The sequence below is a fragment of the Pseudopodoces humilis genome, chromosome 24 (genome assembly GCF_049639895.1).
Source record: "Pseudopodoces humilis isolate 2021_Gansu_Grassland_sample_001 chromosome 24, ASM4963989v1, whole genome shotgun sequence".
NCBI lineage: Eukaryota > Metazoa > Chordata > Aves > Passeriformes > Paridae > Pseudopodoces > Pseudopodoces humilis.
In genome coordinates this window covers 6,415,876-6,440,185 of record NC_142223.1, presented here as the reverse complement: position 1 = coordinate 6,440,185, position 24,310 = coordinate 6,415,876, and the positions used below count along the sequence as shown (strand labels likewise).

General features: G+C 59.8%; 2 protein-coding genes across 6 annotated transcripts in view; one reads left to right on the top strand and one right to left on the bottom strand.

Annotated features, from left to right (window-relative positions):
* NOC2L (NOC2 like nucleolar associated transcriptional repressor) overlaps window positions 1-2,333 on the bottom strand; it is a 28,758-nt gene extending 26,425 nt beyond the window's left edge. For 2 of the 4 annotated variants that reach the window (XM_014259192.2, XM_088066473.1), the window contains exons 1-4: window positions 2,241-2,333; window positions 1,603-1,782; window positions 1,000-1,171; window positions 456-575 (exon numbers count right to left, since the gene is read on the bottom strand). In XM_014259192.2, the coding sequence (XP_014114667.1) occupies window positions 456-575; window positions 1,000-1,171; window positions 1,603-1,782; window positions 2,241-2,260 (492 nt within the window). In that variant the 5' untranslated portion in view covers window positions 2,261-2,333. The remainder of the gene's footprint in view (window positions 1-455; window positions 576-999; window positions 1,172-1,602; window positions 1,783-2,240) is intronic. The other 2 variants (XM_014259193.2, XM_088066475.1) reach the window with 1 other exon arrangement.
* Window positions 2,334-3,500: 1,167 nt separating this feature from the next.
* Window positions 3,501-19,783, top strand: KLHL17 (kelch like family member 17). 2 transcript variants are annotated; one of them, XM_005530443.3, is made up of 12 exons: window positions 3,501-3,571; window positions 11,805-12,058; window positions 12,730-12,851; window positions 13,273-13,494; window positions 14,362-14,478; window positions 15,314-15,527; window positions 15,616-15,760; window positions 16,135-16,302; window positions 16,587-16,675; window positions 17,552-17,625; window positions 18,373-18,554; window positions 19,043-19,783. In XM_005530443.3, exons 2-12 carry the CDS (start codon window positions 11,848-11,850, stop codon window positions 19,269-19,271), a joined length of 1,773 nt encoding a protein of 590 aa, XP_005530500.1. In that variant the 5' UTR covers window positions 3,501-3,571; window positions 11,805-11,847; the 3' UTR covers window positions 19,272-19,783. The 2 variants fall into 2 exon arrangements, with proteins under 2 accessions (XP_005530500.1, XP_087922556.1); XM_088066430.1 differs by lacking the exon at window positions 3,501-3,571 and having other exon boundaries at window positions 11,723-12,058.
* Window positions 19,784-24,310: the final 4,527 nt, after the last annotated feature.

The following is a 24,310-nucleotide window of genomic DNA, read 5'->3' as shown; positions in this document are numbered from 1 at the left end:
CCAAAAAGAGCTCCATGCCCAAGCATCACGGCAGGGTTGACAAACTCAGTGGCCTTCACCTCTCCTAAAATTGGCTTTTAATTGCTGAGGCTTGAGAAAGAATTAATTAACTGCAAGCAACTTCCAGTTTGAGCTTCATTCCCCTCAGCTATTCCATCGCTACTAAGTATGTGACTAAGTAAGCTCCTGGAGTTGCCAAAGGCTTAGCAAGAGGATGAAAAATCCAAATTTGATCATTCTGGCCTCTTCTGAGCCACATTTCTGCAGCTTCTCCCTCATATGGAATGGAAGTACTTGAATCTTGCAGCCCAAGAGAAATTACAGCCATGCTGAAGGCACAAGAGCTCTGGGGGCTTGGGACATACATTTTGTGCCAGATTAACAAATCCCAAACTGGCCTTTTATAGGCAGGGCAGAGAACACTCCAGTGCTTTGTGCTGCAACTCCCAGCTCACCTGGGCAGCTTTCTTCCATTCCTCCACCATTTTCAAGCTCACATGGATGAAGGAAACTTTCTTTCTTTTGACTTTTTCTTGTTCTTCATCTCCATCATCTTCATCTTCATCACTGGCTTCCTAGAGAGACCAGAAGGAGAGACTGAGGAAAGGTTTCTACAACTCCTGCCCGGCCCCAGCTCCTTCACTGAGCAGCTGATGAGGAGGGAGGCAGGCAGGGCTGATTGATTAATGCTGTTGCCAGCACTCTGTGGAAAGCAGGAATGGTTTGGATGGGATACTGGGAATAATTTCCTCCCTGTGAGGGTGGGGAGGGCTGGCACAGGTGCCCAGAGAAGCTGTGGCTGCCTCTGGATCCCTGGAAGTGTCCAATGCCAGACTGGACGGGGCTTGCAGCAACCTGGGACAGTGGAAGGTGTTGGGACTGGAACTGGGTGACTTTCAAGTTCCTTTCAAACCCAAATCATTCCATGATTCAGGGCTGGCACTAGAACACAAACACTGCACATGGATTTAATTGATCCCAGCAGTCCCAGGCAGGTACCTCGAGTGTATCAGGGGGTCTGTGCAGAGCCTCCTCCTCCTCAGAGCTGTCTGAGGCATCAAAATCCAGCAGCTTGCGATCGTTCTCCTCCAGAAACTTATAAAACTCGGGGTCTCTGTCCTTCAGCCTGGAGAGCTGATCTTTGTGTTCAGATGCCTTTCCCTTCTTCCTGCTGGGAGAAACTTAACTGTTTATTCACTGCTCAAAGTTCTGCTGAGGCTCTAAGAAAAACATTTCATTAAGGATTAAGAAATCACAATAGCAAAATACCAGATTGCACTGGGATAGATGAAAATATCTAGAAAAAAACATCACAAATCTCTTTCTCAGTTATTGAGAATTGCTCCAGGGAAGGGGACAGCATCCCCTTCAAATGCCTGACCATCCTTTCCACAGATAAATTCCTCCTCACGTCCAACCTGAGCCTCCCCTGGTGCACCTGAGGCCATTCCCTCTCCTCCTGTCCCTGTTCCCTTCAAGCAGAGCCCCACCTGGCGCTGTCCCCTCCTGTCAGGGAGCTGTGGAAAGCAAAAAGCTCCTTTGCTCCAGGCAGGAGCCCCCAGATCCTTCAGCCTCCCCTCCCAGACCGTGCTCAGCCCTCACCTGCCCGGCCGTGCCTGCAGCCCCTGGGCCGCCTTCCCGCTCGGCCGCCGCCGCCTCGCAGTGCCCTGAAGAGCCCGGCCACCTTCCTCCTCCTTCTCCTCCTCCTCCTGCCAGCCGCCGTCCTGCTCCGAGTCTGAGCCGGCAGCGAGGAACTCGTCCAGGCTCAGCTCCGCCAGCTTCCTGCGGAGGGAAAGCGTGTGAGGGGGGAGTGTGTGAGGGGGAAAGGAGAGCGTGAGGGGGGAAAGAGTGTGTGAGGGGGAAAAGGAGAGCGTGAGGGGGAAAAGGAGAGCGTGAGGGGGAAAAGGAGAGCGTGAGGGGGAAAAGGAGAGCGTGAGGGGGGAAAGGAGAGCGTGAGGGGGAAAAGGAGAGCGTGAGGGGGAAAAGGAGAGCGTGAGGGGGGAAAAGGAGAGGGGGAGGGGGGAAAAGGAGAGCGTGAGGGGGAAAGGAGGAGAGTGTGAGGGGGGAAAGAGTGTGTGAAGGGGGGGAAAAGTGTGTGAGGGGGGAAAGGAGAGCGTGAGGGGGGAAGAGTGTGGGGGGGGAAAGGAGAGTGTGAGGGGGGAAAGGAGAGCGTGAGAGGGAAAGGAAAGGAGCGTGTGAGGGTAAGCTCATCCCGGCGGTGTTCCCGGTGCAGCGCTCACCTCCTACCGGGGGCCGCCATGTTGCCTCCACCACGCGGCTGCCGCTTCCGCTCCCGGCGTGCAGAGCGGCGGGGGCGGGGCGATCAATCCACGCCCATATCTATGCAAATCAGGATATTTCCATGGGTAGCCACGCCCCATAACAACACGGGCTCCGCCCCTTCCCCATTGGCCCCGCCTCCTCCCCGCCCCGCCGGCCGATCCCTCTGTCCTGCACATCCCAGGACAGAATCAGGAATGGCGCGGCCAGCGGCGGCGGGGAAGGGATTAGCTCCGTTCTCTGCGCTGGAGAGGCCGTACCTCGAGTGCTGTGTCCAGTCCTGGGCCGCTCAGTTCGGGAAGGACATTGGGGTGCTGCGGTGTGTCCACTGCAAGGACACTGAGGCGCTGCAGTGTCCACTGCAGGGATATTGGGGTGCAGTGTGTCCACTGGAAAGGCATTGAGGGGCTGCAGTGTGTCCGAGGAAGGGGAATGAAGCTGGGGAAGGGCACCACATGTCTCATGAGCAGCAGTTTAAGGAGCTGAGCCTAGAGAAAGGAGGCTCAGGGGGGACGTTCTCACTGTGCACAACAACCTGCAGCAAGGCAGTGGTCGGTCTCTTCTCCCCCCTAACAAGCGGCAGGACACGAGGACAGAGTTTTAAGCTGGTTGGAGGTTGGACACCAGGAGGAATTTCTCCGTGGAAAGGGTGGCCAGGCCTTGGAGGGGTCTGCACAGCGAGGTGTTGGAGTGCCCATCCCTGGAGGTGTCTGAGGAACTCCTGGAGCTGGCACTCAGTGCTCTGGGCTGGTGACAAGGTTGGGAAAGGTCCCAGGTTGGCCACCATGATCCCAAAGGTCTTTTCCTGCATAAATTATTTTGGGACACCCCGCTCAGGCCACGCCCACCAGAACTGGTCCCGCCCCCAGTATAACCCCGCCCGTCTCACCCTTTGTGCGGTGCCGGGGCGGGGCCTGTCTCCATAGTCACGCCCCTTTCTCCCTCTTGGCCCCGCCCCACCCGCTGGCCCCGCCCCCGTGCCGGTGCCGGTGCCGGTGCCGGGCCCGCAGCGGGGCCGGTGCCGCTCGGTTCGGTGCGCTGGGCCCGCACACGGACACACGTGCGGGGCCGGGCCGCGCCTCCCCTGCCGCGCCTCGGGGTTATTCCGGGTGACGGAGGAAGCTGCAGCCGCGGGGCCGCCCCGGCTCGAGGAGGAGCGGCCGCCGCCGCCGCCGCGCACCTGCCCGCCCCCGGCCCGCCCCGAATCCCCGGCGCGGGGCCGGCGGTAGCGGTGCGGGTGTAGCGGCGACCCGCAGCATCCCCCGGCTTGGGCCGTGGCCGCCCCGGAGCCGTGAGTACCGCCGGGGCACGGCCCTGCCGCCCGCACCTCCTTTTCTCTTCCTCTTCGTCTGCCTCTTCCTCTCCCTCTTCTTCCTCCCCTGTCCCTCTGCCCGGCAGGGCCGGGGCGCTCAGACCCGCGGGAGGAGGGGGAGCGGAGGGGTAACGGGATGGGGGCACACCGGAGGGGTAACGGGATGGGGGCACACCGGAGGGGTCACCGGGGATGGGGGCACACCGGAGGGCTCACCGGGGGATGATGGGGGGACCCCCGGAGGAGCTGCCGCTCCATCACTCCCGGCACTGCTCCTGCGCATCCCTCCTCGGAGAGCAAGTTTGCTTTCGGGGTACCACGCAGCACGTCCGGGGGGACCACCGGAGCCGTTTTCAAAGGTTCTGGCACAACTGGTGCCGTTCCCAAATGTTTGCAGAGGTTTGGAACAGCCGATGCCCTTCTCAGTCCCCGTGCCCGCTCTCTCTGCACCGCGGCATCATCCCCGGGACCGGCAGCATCCCTGTGCCCTCCTTCCCTGTCCTTTGCCAAGTCCTGGCGAGATCCCGTTGGAAAAGGGAAAAGCCGCAGCTCCGGAGCCCCGGGAGCCGCCGCAGAGCGGGGCTGGCCGGGCCGTGTCCCCTGCCCCCGGTGCCGCACTCGAGGGCTCGGTGCTGGCCGGGCCGGCCGAGCTGAAGGGCACGGGGGAAAGAAGCGTTGCCTCGGGTTTTCCGGAAACTTGTGAGGGCCGTGGGATGCAGCTTTTCTGTGGCCTCTGCAGTGGCTGTCAGGACACAGGGCTCTCCTTGAGCCACAGCATCGCTGCTGCTGGAGCTGGAGCTGGTCCCGGGAGCTCAGGCCAGGCTGGCAGCTGGGCTGGTTCTGCTGGCTGAGCAAACGCCTCCCTCTCCGGGGAGCAGGGCCCTGGACTCAGCAAGGAAGGCGAAGGTGGCTGTCCCTGCACTGTCCCTGCACTGTCCCTGCACTGTCCCTGCACTGTCCCTTCTGTGCCAGCCTGCAGGAGCAGTGGCCTTGCTTTGGTGAGTCTCTGTGCAGGATGCCAGCTCTGCTTTGACTTCAATGCCTGCTGTCCACAGCATTATTCCAGGGGTCTCTGCATTGCTGGAGGTGATTCTGGAGTGATTCAGCAACACGTGGATGTGTCTGGGTGCCTTTAGCACCAAGAGGTGCTGGTTTGTTACAGCTGCAGTGTTTTGGGGCTCTCTGACCCTTCAGTGGCCTTTTGGTTTTCATCCCTGCAGCCAAAGCAAACCCTTCCCTCTGCACCCCGAGTTTCTCTCCCTGCCCGGGAACATCTGCTGGAAATCCTTTATTCAGCACAGCAGTGAGTAAGACTCGGGGAGATGTTGGGTGTAAAGATCTGAGTTTCCTTCCTGAGCACTGAGTGATTAATGAATCACAGCAAAGAGCAGCTAATTCAGAGCACACCAGGAGCTGGCAGGCGGAACAGGCACCTGCTCTCTTGGCTTCGGAGCCCAGCATCCAAATGGAGCCGCTCCTGAGCATCTCGGGGAGCTGGGACGGTCCCTGGTGCTTCCTGCCAGCCGAGGTCAGCTCGGTGGGGGTGGCAGTGGGACGTCTTTGTTCTGCCAGCACAGACAGCAGCCATCTGCCCCTGCTCCCTCGCGCCAGCCTGGGCCTCTGGAGATGGAGTGCAAATCAAAGCAGGCGTCCTCTGGAGGCTGAAGATCTGCTGGGGAGGCTGCTCTGGGTCCTCGCTTTGCTGCGTTTCAGGCTCAGCAGCTCCAAAACTCGAGCGGTCCTGCTGAAGTCCCAGTGCTGCCTCCTGGATCTCCTCAGGAGCTGGAGCTCTGCCCCCAAAGCCTGGGCCAGGCTGGGTCTGGGAGGCCTGAGAGGCTCCATCTGCTCTGCCTGGCCTGCTGCAAACCATCCCTAAAGGATGTGTCTCCTCAGGGATGGGAATTCGAGCTCCTCCAGCTGCAGTTCCCAGGGTCTGGGACCTGCTGGCCTTGGCAGGGCCCCATTGTGCCAGTGAGCTCAAGGCCATGGTGTCAGCCGCTCCTCACAGCTCAGTGTTCAGGGATGTGACCTGTGCTGCCGCTTGCCAGAAGATGTGAGGGAATTCTTTTGTTTCCTGGCTTGGAAAGACTTTCCCACTGCTCCACAGAAGCTCAGAGCTTGTGCAGAGCAGGAGGTGCAGAGCTGGTCTGGTCTGTGTTGGCAGAGAGAGGCTGGAGGAGGCCTTGGGAACCATTCCTGAAAGCTCTGTGGGTGCCCTGGAAGGGCTGAGCCAGGCAATGCCCACTGGTGACCTCCTGGTTTGGAGAGACAGCAGGATTATTTCTGTCCTGTCCACATGGAAAAGATCTCCTTGCCTGTTTGCAGCCAGCAGATCCGAGTGCTTTTTCCTGCTTTCTCATGTCATTTCCAGCTGTTGCCTCATGTCATGGAGTTATCCTTCCCTTTCGGAGCCAGGTGGTGTCTCCTGCTGCACCTCCCCAAATTCATCACTGTCCTGTGACACCAGGGCAGTGCTGGGCAGTGGTGACCCGCTCTGAGCTGGCCCAGTGTCACCAGCAGCAGCTGGCCTGGCAGAGGGCTGCAGGACACAGTCCCTCCCTGGAGCAAGGATGCTGCAGAGAGGGAGCTCCCAGCAGGTCTGGGGGCCGGGAGTGTGGCTGTGCTCAGCTCTCCCACAGCCTGAGCGCTCTCCCCTTGTGTTCACCTGTCTGGAAGATGAGCTGGGGACAGGGATTGTGTCACAGGAGGCAGCAGGAGCTCCGCAGGGCAGGGCACCTGCTGTGTGTGATGAGGCCTGTGCCACAGAGTCTCCTCTGCCGTGGCTGCTGGGGACACTGGGAAGGGGAATCAGGACATGAGCCAGCTCCTGTCTCTTTTTGCTGATTTTGGTGTGCTTTGTGCTGGACTGGGAGCTGCAGTCTAACCCCAGTGCAGCTGGGGACCTGCACATTTTGCTGAGCATCTCAAGGCAAGAATCCATTTCTATTCCTTGTTTCTCCCTAACCCGGGAATTCAGCAGTCCCAAACCTCCTCCAGTCCTGACCCTCACAGCCAATTACTTGAAAATGACCCAAATATCGGTGCAGATGCCTCGGAATCCCTCAACCGTGGTGTCTTGCTTGGGGCTGCAAAACACGGGAGACAAAAGCTGAGTTGGGAGGTGTCTGAAGGAAGAGCTGCTGCCTGTGGGAGGTGAGGAGAAGGCTGTGGGCACCGAGATGAGGATGCCCTTCATCCCTCTGAGACATGGCAATGTCCCAGGGCATTGAGCCTCTGCCTCGTGCTCCTTCCTCTCACTTCTTGGGGCGGCTGAGAGCGGCTTGGAGCTTCCCAACAAAACTCCCCAGGAGTAACGAGGAGCGAGGCTTTCGTTAGGAGAGGCCTCCAGCCTGGAGCGTGCAGCACAGGGCCAGCCCAGGGAGGCTGTGCCGAGGTCAGTGTGCTGAGTGCCCTTCTCGCCTGGAGCCAGCGCTGTCTCTGTGCCTGGAGCTGGCAACGGAGTGCAGCTTTTCCCTGTCCTCCCCACCCCCTTGCCGAGGCTCCACATCCTCCCTGGCAGCTTGTCACTTCTCTGCAGATGTCTAGACAGGAGGATTCAGTGCGTGTCAGTTATGCCTAATTCATTAAAAAAAAAAAAAAAAAAAAAAGCCCCAACCCTCCTGGGAGCTGGGGATTCTCAGTCCTGCAGACTCAGCACTGTCTGTGCTGCCCTGCTCTGCCTTGAGGCTCCCTCCGAGCACATTCATGCCAGGGAGCTCGCCAAGGGAAGGTAGGGGCAGAGGGAATGGAGGTGAGGAGGTTTGGAGGGGTTTTAGGGCTGGGCTGTGCTCCTTGTCCCTGCTGCTCACCCCATTTGTGTTGTTGTGTCCCCACAGAGGGGTCCCAGCTGCCCTGGCACTGCCAGCTCCCCACTTGTGTCTCCCTCCTGAAGGCAGGGATGGTTCCAGGAGGGACAGCTCCCTCACTGCCACACTCCCTGCATCAAAAATCTCAGCCCTGAGCTCTGTCCAGGCGCAAAACTCAGCCGTGGGGAGCGTGAGGATCTGCAGCTCAGAGCATCCCCCTGCTCCCGGAGCAGCTCCCTCCCTCTGCCTCCTTGCCAGTGCTGACTCTCCAGCCTGTACACAATGAACCCAGGGAGCTGCTGCACGCTGCCAGTGCCTGCCTGAGCTCCCTGCGTGCAGGCACAGCCCTGCAAGGGCTGAGAAAGGACTGCAGCCCAGAGCGTTTCATTTCTGTGTCAGTGACACTGGTGTGACACATCCTGCTGGGGACAACTGCCTGGATTTAGTGCCTGCTTTGCATCTGGGCTCTGGGCAGCACAGCTGAACGCTTCCCATCCTCTCTGCTTGTGTTTGTTGTGGGGAAGGGAGCAGGGAAGGTGGGAATGCAATTTATTTTGTAATTTGCCTTCTGAAAGAAAACATAAATTGGGATATCCGAGTTTGCGGGGTGAGGGCAGTGCAGATCTGCTGGAGCTGTGAAAACAGCCCTGGCGTTTGATTATTGATGAAAAAATGCTGCTCCACTGTGGTCCTCATTTGCTCCATCCCAGGGGGAGTTTGGCTGTGCCATTTTGGAGGGCACTGCTCTGGCTCCAGCCCTGGAAGGGGACTGGCACCACGGTGCCACCTTGCAGACCTGGTTTGTGCTGCTGTGCCAGCCGGAGCCCAGCGCCAGCGAGGGCTTTGTGCCTTCTCCAAAGGCAGCACTTGTGTGGGAGACGCAGAGCTGTGCACAAACAGCTGATTTTCCAGGAGAGAGGCTCGCAGGGATGTGGCACAAAGGGATGGGGACACATGGAGGGGATGGGTTTAAGCTTGACTGCGTGTCAGGCCTGCGGGCATGGGGCTGTCCCCTGATCCCCTGTGCCCACCATCTGAGCAGCTGCACAGGATGTGTCCCTGCTGCCTCCCAGCCCTCCTGCCAGACACAAAATCCCCATCCAGGCTGTCAACAAAAACCTATTCTCCAGGGCCTTCCTGGGGAAAGGGCAGGCTCGGAACTTGTCCCTGGAGGATCCTCTGTTCCCTGTTTATTGCTCAGCACACTTCTTTTCACTCCCAGCAAAATATGGTTTTTTGTGTGGAGAGAACAGGCCTTCCTTTGGGCAGGGATCATTTGCATTAATTAACAGAGCTGTTATGCATGGCCACGCTCTGGCGCAGAGAAGCCAAACAAACGCCTCCTTTTTTTTGGGGGGGGATTTTTTTTTGTGCCATAACCTCAGAGTTATTCCAAGGGAGGCAGCACATCCGTCCCAGCCCATGGGGACACGTGCACTGCTGCTGCTGCCCACAAAAGTGGGCTTGTGCTTCCTTCCCCCTCTGGAGCTCTGGACACTGCTCCACTGTCTCCTGTGGTGCAGGCAGCATTCCCCATTAATTACATCCCACAGACCCTCATTTCCTGGGAATGAAGTTCTAACAAGGAAACGAGGAATATTTAGCACTGCCAGCGAGGTGGGGAGTTCGGCACAGGGAACAGCGCTGGGGTGTTCCATCCTTTGTTCTGAGCCATTAAATCAGAACAGCTCTGCTGGGGACAAGTTCTTGTGGGGTGGAGGGGACGGTGGGACCGAAGAGGGGACAGTGGGGACTGTACCCACTGCCAGGCTTCAGCCAGCCCTGTGCCAGGGCTCCTGGAGGGTGACGCTGTCCCATGGGGCTGCTGGGAGGGTGAGCAGCTCTTCAGAGAGGCTGGAGCCAAAAACCCACCAAGCACAGCTGGCTCAGGCTGCCAGCACTGTCCCCTGCTTTGGGGACACCCGTGGAGCCCGGTGGCAGGGGTGGCACCTCCGTGTTGTCCTGCTTCCTGCTGGGCCGTGTCAGAGGCCGGGTGACACGGTGGCGGTGTCACTCAGGGTGGGTGGCACAGCCTTGTGCCAGCCCTGTGCCAGCTCTGCCTCCTGCCGTGGGGGTCACTGCAAGGGAGGACAGTGTCACCCTTGCCACTCGCCCAGGGCTGGGCAGGGACTCGTGGCAGGGCTGGAAGGGAACTCTTTGGAAGTCTCCCCCCCAAAGCCTCCTGTGCCCGCTGGGTGCTGCCCCGGGGTGCCAAACCCTTCGTCCCAGATCTCTCAGGAGCGGCAGTGCCACCTTTTCCCAGCTGTGTCCCGCGCTGTCCCCGCCGAGCCCTGCCACTGCTGCGGATCCCTCGCTCCCAGCCCCCCGGAGGGACAGGAGAGAGCTCTGGAGCGGGGACATGACTGAAATACTGATGGGGACGACTGTGCTCAGCAGGGATGGCACAGGGAGAGCGGCCCAGGCACAGCAGGAAAGCCCTTGAGCTTGCAGCTGGGGGTGGAGGTGGGGAAGCTCTGTCTGCTCCCTGCCCTAAAGCAGCTCTGGGAAAGGACGTCTGGAGCTTAACCCCGACCCTCTGGAGCCCAGGCAGGGGTGCTAATAACGAAAAACCTCCTTTCTGTGGGCACCTCACCCAGCAGATGTGAATTAGGAGATGGGGTGTCCAGGGGATGTGGGGGGACATGACCACGCTCGTGGGCTCCTCCTCGCTGCCCAGGGCACGGTGACATCCCGGTGTCCCTGCTGGAAGGCACCAGCAGGCCCTGCCTCTGCCCTGTGCCCCCGAGCCCTCCCCGCCGCAGGGAGAGGAGGAATCTCGTAGCACTCTGGGTGATGCCAATAGAAAAGGGCATTGCAGGCTTCTCCCCGCTCAGGAAACATGTTTATTCATCTTTTCTTCCTCCCCCAGACTCTCGTACGTGCTACAACTGCTCTTTAGAAAGGGAAGAGCTGGCTGCAGCCGTGGCTGAGCAGGCACAGGATGCTGGGCTGCTATTTTTAGGCTCAGCAGGGCTGATGTGGAGGTGTGCGAGGAGCGAGGAGCAGGAGGCTGAGGGGATTCTCTCGCCGCAGGGATGCGGGGGCAGCTGCAGGCTCGGTTTTGATTCAAGCTGCCTTTTTCCCTGCTGCTGCCTCCTCCTCCTTCCTCCTGCTGCTCAGTCATCCCCTCCTCGCCCCCCCAGCTCTCGGGTGCTGCTGGCACAGAGGCAGCCAGAGGCCTTTCGGAGCAGCCTGGATGCAAACGGCACCTGGGGGAGGAAATCTCTGCGTGAATAAACGTTCCTTGATCAGGCAGGTTTTGTTTTCCTAGAATCACAGAATGGTTTGGGTTGGAAGGGACTGTAAAAACCATCTGGTTCCACGGGCAGGGACACCTTTCACCATCCCAGGGTGCTCTAAGCTCCATCCAGCCTGGCCTGGGACTCTTCCAGAGATACAGCTTCTCTGGGAAATCCATTCCAGGGCTTCCCCACCCTCACACAGAAGAATTCCTTCCCCATATTGAACCTGAATTTCCCCTCTTTGTTTGAACCAAGTGACATTTCCCCTGGTCAGGGTCGCTGTCAGCACGGGGTGTTTGAGCTGTGGTGGCTCCCACAGGGATCACCCAGGGCTAAAGCCTGGATTGATGCCTTCAGTTTTAGCTTCCATGTTTTCCAGATTCTGTGCTGCAGTAGGATATAACTCTGGACTTTATCTGGAGTGGGACCAGTTTAGGACAGTTCAGTCAGACAAAACAATCCCTTCCAGCCCCAGAACCAAGGACACCTGACAGCTTCAGGCCCAGAAAGTGTAAACAGCGAATTGATGGAGCAAACTGGGAGGATGGGACTTCATTAACTGAAGCTGTGATTGGGCAATTAACCCCAATGTGGACATGGACCAAAACTTATAAAAGAGTGAAAACTCCTGACCCAGGGTCCAGCTTGGGTGCAGCTTGAGTCAATTTTGTGTCCATTTTGGATCCATTTTGGGTCCATCTTGGATCCATTTTGGGTCTATTTTGGATCCATCTTGGATCCATTTTGGGTCCATCTTGGATCCATCTTGGGTCCATCTTGGATCCATTTTGGGTCTATTTTGGATCCATCTTGGATCCATTTTGGGTCCATCTTGGGTCCATCTTGGATCCATTTTGGGTCCATCTTGGGTCCATCTTGGATCCATTTTGGGTCTATTTTGGATCCATCTTGGATCCATCTTGGGTCCATTTTGTGTCCATCTTGGATCCATTTTGGTCCCATTTTAGGTCCATCTTGGGTCCATCTTGGATTCAGCTTGGGTCCATCTTTGGTGCAGCCTCAGCCCGGCTCTTGCACTGCCCAAGGTGCATCCTTTGAAGGGCTTTTTAATAAATCCCCACTTTATTCCTTTACGTGTGCCCAGCCTGTGCTCCGGTGGCCTCTTTAGGCCCAGGCTAACCCTCTGCTTGTCCCCCATCGCAGAGGCGGTGGGAAGGGACTGTCCCCTTCCCTGCCCGCCGCAGCCATGGAGGGGGGAGTGCAGCTCCTGAACCGCGATGGCCACAGCATCTCACACAACTCCAAACGCCACTACCACGACGCCTTCGTGTGCATGAACCGCATGCGGCAGCGGGGGCTGCTCTGCGACATCGTCCTGCACGTGGCCACCAAGGAGATCAAGGCCCACAAGGTGGTGCTGGCGTCGTGCAGCCCCTACTTCCACGCCATGTTCACAAGCAAGTAGAGTCCTCTCTTCCCCAGGGACAGGCTGGCCCTGCTCGCAGCCCTCCCCTCTCCAAATCCTCTCCCCATCCCTGTTCTCACTGCCCTGCCCTTTCATGGGTCGCTTCTGTGAGTAAGAGCAGGAATAGTCCTCATTTCGCTGCCTTCCCTGAATCCCTTTGCCCGTGTGCAGGATCCTGGCGGCCCCTCCTGCACAGGGTCCTGGCCCCCAATCCCTACAGCTGGGCAGGAAACCTTCCAGAAACAAACCACTTGTTCCATGCATGGTTCAATCATCCTTTTCCCTGATTCCCTTTGTCCACAGCTCCCTGCACAGGGGTCCTGGTGCCCTTTCTCCTGTCCTGGCCCCCAATACCTACAGCTTCTCCTTGCTAAGAGCTGGGCAGAAAACCTCTCTGGGCTGAGGTGTGGAGGTGGATGCAGCTCATTCCATGCATGGTTAAATCCCCCGTGTCACCCCCTCCGCTGACTCCCTTTGCCCTCAGCCCCCTGCACGGGATCCTGGGTCCCTCCTCCAGTCCTGGTCCCCGTTCCCTAGAGCTGGAAGGAAAAGCCTCCCTGGGCTGGGATGTGGAGGTGGATGCAGCTCGTTCCACGCATCCTCCTGTGGGGAAACAGCCCTGCTGGGGGGCTTTTTGTTCATTTTTGGTGTCCTTTGCCCCAGATGAGATGAGTGAGAGCCGCCAGACCCATGTGACACTGCATGACATCGACCCCCAGGCTCTGGAGCAGCTGGTGCAATACGCCTACACGGCTGAGATCGTGGTGGGAGAGGGGAATGTGCAGGTAGGAGCTTTTCCCCAAATCCCCCTTCTCCACAAAGCTGTTCTGTAGCACATTTGCCTCCTGGGGACTCCTCTCTCCTTCTGCTCAGCACTGCCAGCTGTTCCTGTGGTGGCAGCTGGGTCTGGCAGTGGTCAGGGGCTTTAGCTGCTTCCCTTCCCAGAGGCGGCTCCTCAAAGCACTGTGCGGTTCCCAGCTCCATTCCTGAGCACCTGCCGTTCTCCTGGCCCTGGGGGGTGTTACAGGAGTCCTTCCCAGCTGCTCTTTACCTCAGAAACCAGGAGTGCTCTGTCCTTCCTTTGCTTCTGTGCTTGGAGGTGCTCACTAAACCCGCTCTGCTCGTGACTCACGGTGGGACGAGGGTGAAAATCGTTTCCTTGCCCTGGAAACTCCCTTTTTCCCCAATTCTTTTCCACCGTGCCAGACCCTCCTTCCTGCTGCCAGCCTGCTTCAGCTCAATGGTGTGCGGGACGCTTGCTGCAAGTTCCTGCTCAGCCAGCTCGACCCCTCCAACTGCCTGGGCATCCGTGGCTTTGCTGACACGCACTCCTGCAGCGACCTCCTCAAGTCTGCCCACAAGTACGTCCTGCAGCACTTCGTGGAGGTGTCCAAGACAGAGGAGTTCATGTTGCTGCCCCTTAAACAGGTGAGGCTCTGCTGGCAGTGGGGAGGTCTGGGTGCAGCAAAGCTTTTCCTGCTCTGTCTGTGAGCGAAAAGCCCGAGGGATCTGCGCTGGGGGGACGGGGTTTGGCAGGGGGCTGTACCCAGGTTCTGGGCTTTGGCCCCACTCTGGTCAGGCTGTGGGAAGAGCAGGTGAATCCCACGGGAAATAAGGGTAGGAGGGTAGGACAGGGGGTAGTTTTGGTCGCTGGTGCTTGCCACGTGAGCTCTGAGCACACTGCCCTGGCTCTGGGAGCACAGCCCAGGGAATAGGTCCTGGCTGCCCTGGGCATGCGGCTGGGGTGTTTAAGTCAGCACAGCTAATGTTTGCTGGTCATCATGTGGTGCCCGTGTGGCCCCTGGCTCGTCTCTCTGGGCAGGAGCAATTCCCAGTCCTTGCTCTGCATCACTGACCTGTGGGGTCCCTCAGCAGGACCAGAGACCTCCCTTCACTCCTTCCCGGGGCAGTGGGAGGGTCACAACGAGGGGAGGGTTCACATCTCCCCCTGCCCAGCCCTGGGCAGCTGAAGGGACAGTTCTGGGAGCAGCCAGGGCTCCTGGGTGTGTCCCAGGAAATATGGAAGGGACAAATGCCAGCAGAGCCCTGATGGCACTGACAGAAATGGGAATTGTCAGGCACTCCAGCAGCCTCAGCCACAGCACAGGGAGGAAGGTCAGAGCTGTCCCCACAAAGCTGCACCTGCTGCCCTTGGGACACCCAGTTGCTGTTTGGAACCCGCAGCATCTCCGGGAGGCAGAGCTCTGCTGTTCCACTGGGCCCCGTGCCGGGAGCTGGGAATGTCTCCTTTCCTCCCAGTCCCCAGCAAGCAGCACTGCCCTCCCCACCCTGCAGGTGCTGGACCTCATTTCCAGCGACAGCCTCAACGTGCCCTCGGAGGAGGAGGTGTACAGGGCTGTGCTCAGCTGGGTCAAACACGACGTGGACAGCAGGAGACAGCACGTGCCCAGGGTGAGAGTGCTGGGAAGGGGTGAGGGTGTGCTGGGAAGGGGTGAAGGTGTGCTGGGAAGGGGTGAAGGTGTGCTGGGAAGGGGTGAGGGTGTGCTGGGAAGGGGTGAAGGTGTGCTGGGAAGGGGTGAGGGTGTGCTGGGAAGGGGTGAGGGTGTGCTGGGAAGGGGTGAAGGTGTGCTGGGAAGGGGTGAGGGTGTGCTGGGAAGGGGTGAAGGTGTGCTGGGAAGGGGTGGGGGTGTGGGGGGAGGGGGGGAGGGTGTGGTGGGAAGGGGTGAGGGTGTGCGGGGAAGGGGTGAGGGTGTGCGGGGAAGGGGTGAAGGTGTGCTGGGAAGGGGTGAGGGTGTGCTGGGAAGGGGTGAAGGTGTGCTGGGAAGGGGTGAGGGTGTGCTGGGAAGGGGTGAAGGTGTGCTGGGAAGGGGTGAGGGTGTGCTGGGAAGGGGGAGGGAGTGCTGGGAAAGGGGGAAAGTGGCTGGGAAAGAGGTGAGAGTGCTGGAAGGGGGCCTGGTTCTGCCCACCATCTCCGAGTGCCTGGGCTGGGTGGGCACATGGCTGGAGGAAGCTGCAGGAACAGCAGGTCCCTGTCCCACCACTTCCAGTCCAGGTTGGAAGGGACCTTAAATCCCACCCCCTGCCATGGGCAGGGACACCTTCCGCTATCCCAGGGTGCTCCAACTTGGCCTTGGACACTTCTGGGGATGGGGCAACATGTGCCAGGGCCCCACCACCCTCTGAGAAAAGAGTTTCTCCCCGATCTCTGAGCTGAGCGTGTCCCCTTTTAGTTTAGCCCTGTCCCCCTGCCCCGTGCCCGTGTCCCAAGGCTCTGCTGTCCCCCCAGCTCATGAAGTGCGTGCGGCTGCCGCTGCTGAGCCGCGATTTCCTCATGAGCAACGTGGACACGGAGCTGCTGGTGCGACACCACTCGGAGTGCAAGGACCTGCTCATCGAGGCCCTCAAGTACCACCTGATGCCCGAGCAGAGAGGGGTCCTGAGCAACAGCCGGACGCGGCCGCGGCGCTGCGAGGGGGCCAGCACCGTGCTCTTCGCTGTGGGTAAGGCCCTGCCGCCCCCCAACCCCAGCCCTGAGCCCAGCCCGGGGTTTTCTGGGCTATGTTTGCTCCCTTTGCCCTCCCCGAGCAGGTGGAGGGAGCCTGTTCGCCATCCACGGCGACTGCGAGGCCTACGACACGCGCACGGACCGCTGGCACATGGTGGCCTCCATGTCCACGCGCAGGGCCCGCGTGGGCGTCGCGGCCATCGGGAACAAGCTCTACGCCGTGGGAGGGTAAGGGGGCACGGCACGGGGCAGGGAGCAGCTGGGGAGGGTGGCAGCGGCTGCTCTGGGAGCACGGATGCTCAGCAGGGCCTCCTGGAGTCAGTGTGATCCGGGATCTCTGCGGTAGCCACGGAAAAGCCCCGTCCCTGCGCTGTGGGAGCTCAGTCTGCCTCCTGAAATGGGGCATTTCCCTCCCGCTTCCCTTCGAATCCCAGACTGGTTTGCGTTGGAGCCTTAAAGCTCATCTCATCCCACCCCTGGCATGGGCGGGGACACCTTCCACCATCCCGGTTTGCTCCAAACCCCGTCCTACTTGGACGCTTCCAGGGATGGGGCAGCCACAGCTTCTCTGAGCAGCCTGTTCTCCCCCTCTCTCCCTGCAGCTACGATGGCACCTCTGACCTGGCCACAGTGGAGTCCTACGACCCTGTCACCAATTCCTGGCAGCCCGAGGTGTCCATGGGCACCAGGAGGAGCTGCCTGGGTGTGGCAGCCCTTCACGGGCTCCTCTACGCTGCTGGGGGGTACGATGGGGCCTCGTGCCTCAACAGGTAGGGATTGCCCTGCTCCAGCCCTCCCTGCTCCTGCATGTGCTGCCCCCGAAGCTGGGAGCCCTGCTCCTCACCCTTGAGTAGATGTTTTGCAGCCCAGCTCCTTCTTCCAGTGGAAAAAATCCCCACTTTGTAGCCCTGTGCCCCAACAGAACCCAGCCTGTGTCAGTTCCCTCTGTTTTCCCTGTCTATCCCCGACTCCCTTGGGAGCTGCCCCTCCAAGAGCTTTGACCTGGGCTTTTCCAGTGTCCCACCTTTTGTCCCTGTGTCCCTGCCTGCTGCAGCGCAGAGAGGTACGACCCCCTGACAGGCACCTGGACCTCCATCGCTGCCATGAGCACCCGGAGACGCTACGTCCGCGTGGCCACGCTAGGTGGGTGCTGCACGGGGGCTGGGGGTCCTGGGCAGGCTCTCCTGCACTGCTGGGGCTTCCTTTTGCTGCTCTGCTGCAGTTCCTGCCCCCTGTGCCATATCCTGATGTGCTCCCTGCCTCTGCCCTCCTCAGCCCCCCTAATAACTGGGATTCATCCCACTCTGGAGGCAGCTCCCAAGGGGATCCACAAATTGTTCCCTTCTAGTTTGGAGCAAGGGGCTGCCTGTGGATGATCCCCTGTCCCTGGAAAGGAAGGGATAGCCTGATCAGTCCTTCACTGATCAAAGGACAGTCCCTTTTAGTGATCCCAGCCCCACTCCCACCCCAGCAGGAGCTGCATCTCCCTGGGGACGCTTCCCACCTGTCCTGGTGTCACCGTGCCTGTCCCCTGCCCTGCTCTCTGCTCTCAGCTCTTGCTGCTGGCTCAGAGCTTCCTTCCCCTCCATCCCCAGCTCCTTCTGAGCCTGCCACAGCCCATCCTGGCACTGCCCTGCTCCAGCCTCCCCTCCATCCCCAGCTCCTGAGCTTGCCACAGCCCATCCTGGCACTGCCCTGCTCCAGCCTCCTCCTCTAAAAACACCCCGGGGCTCCGGCAGGGAGCACTGGCAGCTCCCTAACCAGGAGGTCAAGAAGCAGCAGGAGAAGGAGCTCTCTGGGAAGCTTTGACAGGAGCTGCCTGATGAATATTTCACCCCACTCCCGCTGGAAGGGGAGGGAGCCGGGCTGGCCGTGCTGGGAGGAGCTGCCTGGGGCAGGGGGGCTCAGCCCAGACCAGTGTGGGCACCTCCAGAGTGGCACCTGTGCCATTGTGGGGGCTGTGCTGGCACAGGGACGTGTCCTTAGCTCATCCCTGTGCCCCCCTGGCTGTCTTTGCAGAAGGCAACCTCTATGCAGTCGGGGGCTACGACAGCTCATCGCACTTAGCCACGGTGGAGAAGTACGAGCCCCAGGTAAATCCAGGAGCTTTGGGTGACTCTTCTGCCTCTCCCCTCTTCAGGAAGGGCCCAACCCACCGTGCATGGCTGTGACATGGAGGGGCATCAGCAGGGACAGAGAGCCAGGGTGCAGCCCTGAGCAGAATGATCAGAAGCTCCTCTGTGGGAGCTCTCCGTGAGGTTTCAGCCACCAGAACCCCCTCTGTCCCCACTGCCTGCAGTTCTGCAGGAGGCAGGGATCCTGTCCCTGCCCTGAGCTGTTCCCAGCTCCCAACTGAGCTCCTGCTGACTGCACAGCCAGCGTGGTGAGCAGGGAGGGTGGCAGGCTGGGGACATGCGTTGTGCCCAGGGACACGCAGCTCTGCTCCAGCAGGGTCACTCACTGCAGGAAGATCAAAGAGAAGGTCCTGGAGGCTTTTCATGAGCTGCAAAGCCCCAGCTGCACTCACACAGGTTGGGAATAGATACAGCTCAAGCCCCGTGGCTGGGCTGGCATTCAGCTGGGACACAACTGGTGGCCTGGCAGGGGGGTCTCTGTGCCCCTGGGATGGCTCCTGCCAGCTGCTGCTGTCCTCTCCTGAGCCAGGCAGGAGATTCCTCTTGGGAGCTGTGGGAGAGCAGGAGGAGAGAAACGAGGTCCCCCTGGAGGGGTTGTCATGGCAGGAGCTGTGTGGTCACAGCAGGACTGACCCCACAGAGCTAACCCGGCAGGGATGTGTGGGAAATGCCCTGTGTGGTGGCTGATGGGTTCCCTGTCCCCAGATCAACACCTGGACCCCCATTGCCAACATGCTGAGCCGCCGGAGCAGCGCGGGCGTGGCCGTGCTCGAGGGGATGCTCTACGTGGCTGGTGGCAATGATGGCACCAGTTGCCTTAACTCCGTGGAGCGCTACAACCCCAAATCCAACACCTGGGAGAGCGTGGCCCCCATGAACATCCGCAGGTAAGAGGGGCTGTGCCCCCTCTGGAGCTTCAGCGGGGATCTCACCTCGCTGAGCCTTGCAAGCCATAAACACGGGCACAGAGAGGGTTTCTAGGGCTTGTGGCTGGCTCACCGCGCTCCTGCGGTGCTGAGAGGGACCGGAGGGTGTGCCAGGAGGGCACAGCAGGGATGTTCTGCACAGGGATTTATCCTCAGCAGTTTGTGTGGCTGTAAAGAAGCAGGGCTTGAGCTGGCTGAGCCCACAGAGACACTGCTGGGCTGCGGGAGGAATTACGGCTTGCAGGTCCGAGGATTTTGGGCTCAGAGGGTTCGGTGTTTGGTGAGGTTTGGATGAGAGTGTCGGGGTGAAGATCTGTGAGCTCTGCCCGTTTGTGCCCCAAGAGTTCACTGCCAGGGGGTGTCTGTGGGGCAGCCTGGGCAGGTCCCCGGGGTGCTGAGCTCCCCCCACACTCAGCCTCACCCCCGCGCTCTCTGCACGGTCCCTCCAGGAGCACCCACGACCTGGTGGCCATGGACGGGTGGCTTTACGCCGTGGGTGGCAACGACGGCAGCTCCAGCCTGAACTCCATCGAGAAGTACAACCCTCGCACCAACAAGTGGGTGGCGGCGTCCTGCATGTTCACCCGCCGGAGCAGCGTGGGGGTGGCTGTGCTGGAGCTCCTCAACTTCCCCCCGCCCTCCTCGCCCACCCTCTCCGTGTCCTCCACGAGCCTTTGACACCGAGCCCGGCCGTGCCTCAGCCCCGGGGGACAGAGGTGGCACCTTCCCGGCCCGGGGGGACAGTGGTGGCACCTTCCCAGCCCCAGAGGACAGAGGTGGCATCCACCCGGCCCCAGAGGACAGAGGTGGCACCTTCCCGGCCCCGCAGGACAGAGGTGGCACCTGCTTGGCCCCGCAGGACAGAGGTGGCACCTGCTTGGCCCCGCAGGACAGAGGTGGCACCTGCTTGGCCCCGCAGGACAGAGGTGGCACCTGCTTGGCCCCGCAGGACAGCCGCTCGCTCTGAGCAGGGAGCACAAATCCCAGCCCAGCCCTTCTGGGGGGCTCTCCCTGCTCTGGGGACACCCGTGGGGGTCACCAGGGCCACCAAATGTGCTTCCAGGGCCGGCCCCTCCCTGGAGGGCGAGAAGAGGGGGCTCTCCCCCCTGCCAGACTCATCCAGCATCCCCCAAAAATCTCCTCTGGGCAGGGGGAGCCCGAAGCGTCGCTGCTCTCCGGGATTGCCGCGCTCCAGCCGTGCCACCGGGCACTGCCAGCCCCGCGGTGGCCCCGGGGGACACGGCCGCTCCTGAATGTCACTGTAGCCAAACCAAGCCTGCACTGTTCCGGACTCCGGGGCCGCTGCCCGGCTCCCAGGGTGTCTCTGATGCCTTAAACACAGCAGGAGAAGCAGCCCCAGGCACAGCCCCGCGGGATGAGGAGGGTCGGAGGCGAAGCTGGACGCAGCATCCTGAGCCCTCCGGTGGTGCCCTGGGGCACCGAGAGCCCGGCTCAGCCTCGGCCCGTGCCCGGCGGGGCCGGTGGCCACGGGGACCTCGGTGCCATCGCTGGCCCGGGCACCAGGGCTGTGCCTCTGCCCCTGGCCTGGCCTGTCTGCTGCTCCCCTCTCTGCAAAGCAGATCCTGGGTTTGTGGAAAGGAATCAGTTCTCGGAGAAAGAACAGCCCAGCCTTCTGAACGAGGAGGATTGTCTGGCATTACTTTTTTGGGTATTAATTTTTTTATTTGCCCTTTTTTTTTTATTTGAACGCTGATATGACTTCATATCCCTTTATTTTTTACTCTGCCCTGGTATTCCCCATCCCCTCTGCTCTCGAGGCAGCAGAAGGGATGCAGTTCCTTTTCTCATTTGTTGAGGAGATGATTCCTGTGCCCTGGGCTCTCTCTGGATGGGTGGGGTGTGTGCATGTGTGAGATGCCAAAAGCAGCACGGGAGGGACCGTTTCCAATTAGCGGCTCCCTGACAATGAAGCAACCACTTTAATGAACTAAAGGTTGGATAAATTAGCATTGTAAGGCCTGTCCTAGAGCCAGGGCCCCCGTGGTGTGGTGTTTTCAGGGTGTGCTGTGTGTGTGAGCCGTGAGCTGAGGCACAGATCAGGTGCTCTCCACACCACAGAGGAACGACTCAACCACTGGTACCTCAATTGTGTTCAAATGTAGCATTGCAAATATGCTCCAGTTGTTTGGAACTCATTCCTTTCTCCTTTTCCCCCCACTGCTCCCCAGTTCTCACTCACAGAGCTCACATTTCACTCCTGTGGTACCTGTGGGCCTGAATTTTTAAGTAGCAAGAGATTTCTCTTTTTTGGGGGGGGAGAAAGAAGAGTTTGAAATGAGACAGGGGCTCCCCAACTTGAGATCCTTTTCTTGGCAGTCTGATTTCCCCTGGACAGGTGCCTGCAGGTTTTCCAAGCCCACTGGCATCCTTCAGCCCACTCACAGTGCCTCATGTTGTACACCTGGAATTCCCAGCAGCTTCTGGAAACCAGGGCTGCTTCTCCCTCCAGCCTCTCCCCAAGGACAGTCTGAGCTTCTTGGCTTTTGGAACAGGCTCTAAATCTTCTTTCTGTCCCCTTGCCGCTGCCCCAGCCTGTCACAGCTCAGCAGCTCCCGTCTCCCTGTGCTGCAGGGGAGTGTCCAGGCTCTGCAGCTGTCTCCTGGTCCATGTGGACTGCCCCAGGAAGGTCAGAGGAATCTGCTTTGTTCAAAAAATGATGAAATCGGTGAATTCCCTCTGTTTTGTGCTTGTGTCTCCACCCAAGCGAGCTCTTGACCCTTTCCATCCCATTCCTGTGAGCAACATCAGGATTTCTCTTTCCTGCTGGGCTCACAGGGAGGTGTCCCTGGCTCCAGGGTCCCCTTGGGAGGAGGATCAGCCATGGAGAGGTGGAAGGGGCTGGAGCTGGGCTTGGCCCGAGGCGCTCAGGAGGAGAGAGGAACACAGGGAGAGTGGAGCCCAGGCAGGAGGGGCAGTGCAGGAGCTGCTGAGGGGGAAACAGGGCTGGTTTCAAACAAGGAATGAGGGAGCTGTGCCTTGGGGCAAAACCTGAGGGAAGAGAGAAATGCAGCAGCTGAGGGGAGTTGTGGTGCCACGTGCCCTTGGCCTGCGTCGGAATGTTCACACTGCAAATGGTGTGTGAGGCTGTCCTGAGCACCAGGGACGGGGGCACAGCGACTCCTGTCCCTCCTGGCTGGGTCCTGAGCAATATCCCCTGAGCCTGAGGCAGGGAAAGCCGGGAGGAGAGAGCCTCTTGTCTCTGCTGCCCAAACTATGCAGGTGCTCACTGCTTCCCTGTGCCGGAGGGAGGAGGAAGGGAAAGGGCAAAACAATTCCCCAGCATCTTCTGGGGGTCCCGAGCCCCCCGACCCACACTGTGTGGACACGAGGTGTCAGCATCTGCCCTGGGAGATGCCAGGGTGGGATTGCTCCTGGTGCTGCACGTCCCCTGCCGAGGAGGAGGAGGAGAGCTCGGAGGGGACGTGTGTCTGTGTCTGTCTGTCTGTGCGTAGCAACCCTGTCTGAGGGGAGGAGAACAACTCTGTGTGGCTTCCTTGCCAGTTTTAGTTCGTGGTGTCTCACCCAAGGTGTTCCTTGTCTGAATTCCCAGCAGAGGAGCGTCCCTGAGCCGGGGGGCTCCGGCCCTGGGGGTTTTTCCAGCAGGGCCAGGCAGGAGCCCCTGCCCTGATTTGGGGGCTGCCTTGGCCTCCCTGCTGGGCACACCTGGTCCAGATCCATGTCCAAGCGTTGTCACTTTGATTTCTCTGTAACTTTATTTATGTGGAACTCTGTTTCTCTGAATTTTTTGCACTACACGGGACTGGGGAGGGGACACAAGCAATAGAAGCCAACGTGTACAATAAAGACGTTTTCTTGGATACCGGATCCTGCCCCGTGCATCCTTCACTCTCCCTGCCCTGGCTGCCTCCTGGGGCTGCTCCCTGCTTCCCAGGGCAGGGGAGGGATCTGCTCTGAGCAGCCAGGCTGTGCCAGGGGAGGGTTTGGGATGGAGATCAGGGAAAGGTTCTTCCCTCAGAGGGTGTTGGGCACTGCCCAGGCCCCCCGGGGAAGGGGTCCCAGAGCTCCAGGAGTCTTTGGACAACGCTCTTGGGGACAGGGTGGGGTTGTTGGGATGTCTGGGCAGGGGCTGGACTCTGGATCCCCTCTGACTTGGGATGACTCTGTGAACTCTCACCTGCCAGGGTGCTGCTCCAGGCCTCGAGGCATTTGCTCAGAACTGTGCTCCAGCTGGGACTGGCCCTGCTGGTGGGGGTGTTGGAGGCCAGAGGGGCCCAAACCAGTTTGGAATGCTCTGCTGTGGCACAGCTGAGCTAAAAGCAGCAGCTTTTTGCCCAATCCCAGGCTCAGCTGAGGCTGTTGGGGGCCTGGGTGGGTGTGGGGGGCTTTGTATTCACAGCGGGGATTTTGTCCCCAGTGTGTCACCCTCCCCTGATCCCAGGACAAAGGTGCTGCTGGTGCTGGGCCCCTGTGGGAAAAGCCCAGAGGCTCCAGAGCCAGGCTGATTTACACCTCTGGTGCCACCAAGCCCCGGTTTGGCCTCGCCAGGGCTCCCTGGCAGCTCTCCCTGCGTGGAGCAGAGCAGGAGCCCCGTGCTGCCCCTCCAGCTGCCACCCTCGCTCTGTCCCCGTGGCTGGGGACAGGCCCAGCTGGTGCCATCCTGCTGCCCAGGGAGGGGAATGCTGTGTCCTGCAGGGGCTGAAGGAGCTGCCCTGGGGCCCGAGGGGGAGCCGGAATGCCTGGCCCGGCTGCAGCCCCTCGTGTTCCCTTTCCTGCTGCTCCTGCTTCTGCTTTGCCTCCTATAAATAACTGCGGGGCTCTGAAAGCCTTCCCGGAGTCCCGGCGCTGCTTCCCTCCGGCTCAGGCTGTCCTGGGAGCAGAAGTGTGGCTCCAGGAGAGCTCTGTGCCCTCAGGCTGGTGGCAATCCTGTCCTCAGCCTCTGGTGCCCCCTGGCCCTGTGAGCGGGGGTGTCCCACGAGCAAACAGGACCTGTGACAGCAGCAGCAGCTGTGTCCCTGCTCCGAGCAGGAGGTTTTATTTGCAGCACACTGCAGGAACAGCACGTTTGTGGTCACGGCCTGACCGCGTTAGCCACGGATCCAGGAGGAACGGAGCTTTTCCTGCGTGAAGCACAGCTGGGGCTGTTTGCTGCAGTGTCTGACCATGGACAGGAGGTGCTGGGCTGCTGCTTTCCCGTCACAGCCTCATTTCCCAGCTCACACCAGCGAGCCCTGCCATGAAAATCACGGAATTTCTACCGGGGCCCCTCCGGAGGGGTGTCCTGGTGCTTCGCTGGGCCAGGAAGGGTTAATGGTTTTTGGACAGAAAGGGGAGGGGGATAAAGGAGCTGCTTTCAAAGGGCAGAGATGGGGAGAAATTTTATGGCACATCTGATTTCAGCTGCTCTCTCCTGGCGAGTGCGGCCTGACCGTGCCATCCCTTTTTGGGGAATATTACTGCGAGGGTAAAACTCAAATGGGAACAGTCCAACACACCCTGTGTGTGTCTGTCAACCCCAGCTTGATTCCAACAGGAAAATCTCCTCTCAGAGTCCTCCTAAAATAACCTGTAGATTTGTCACATCACATCCTTTATGTTATTTATTAATGTTCACTAAATCGGATTTTTTTTTCAAACGTGCCATCAATTCAGTCGGTTTGACAAGATCTGATTTCCACAGCCCCGTGTTGATTTGTATTAATTATGTTCTCCTCCTGTAATTCTCAAAGTTAATCCAA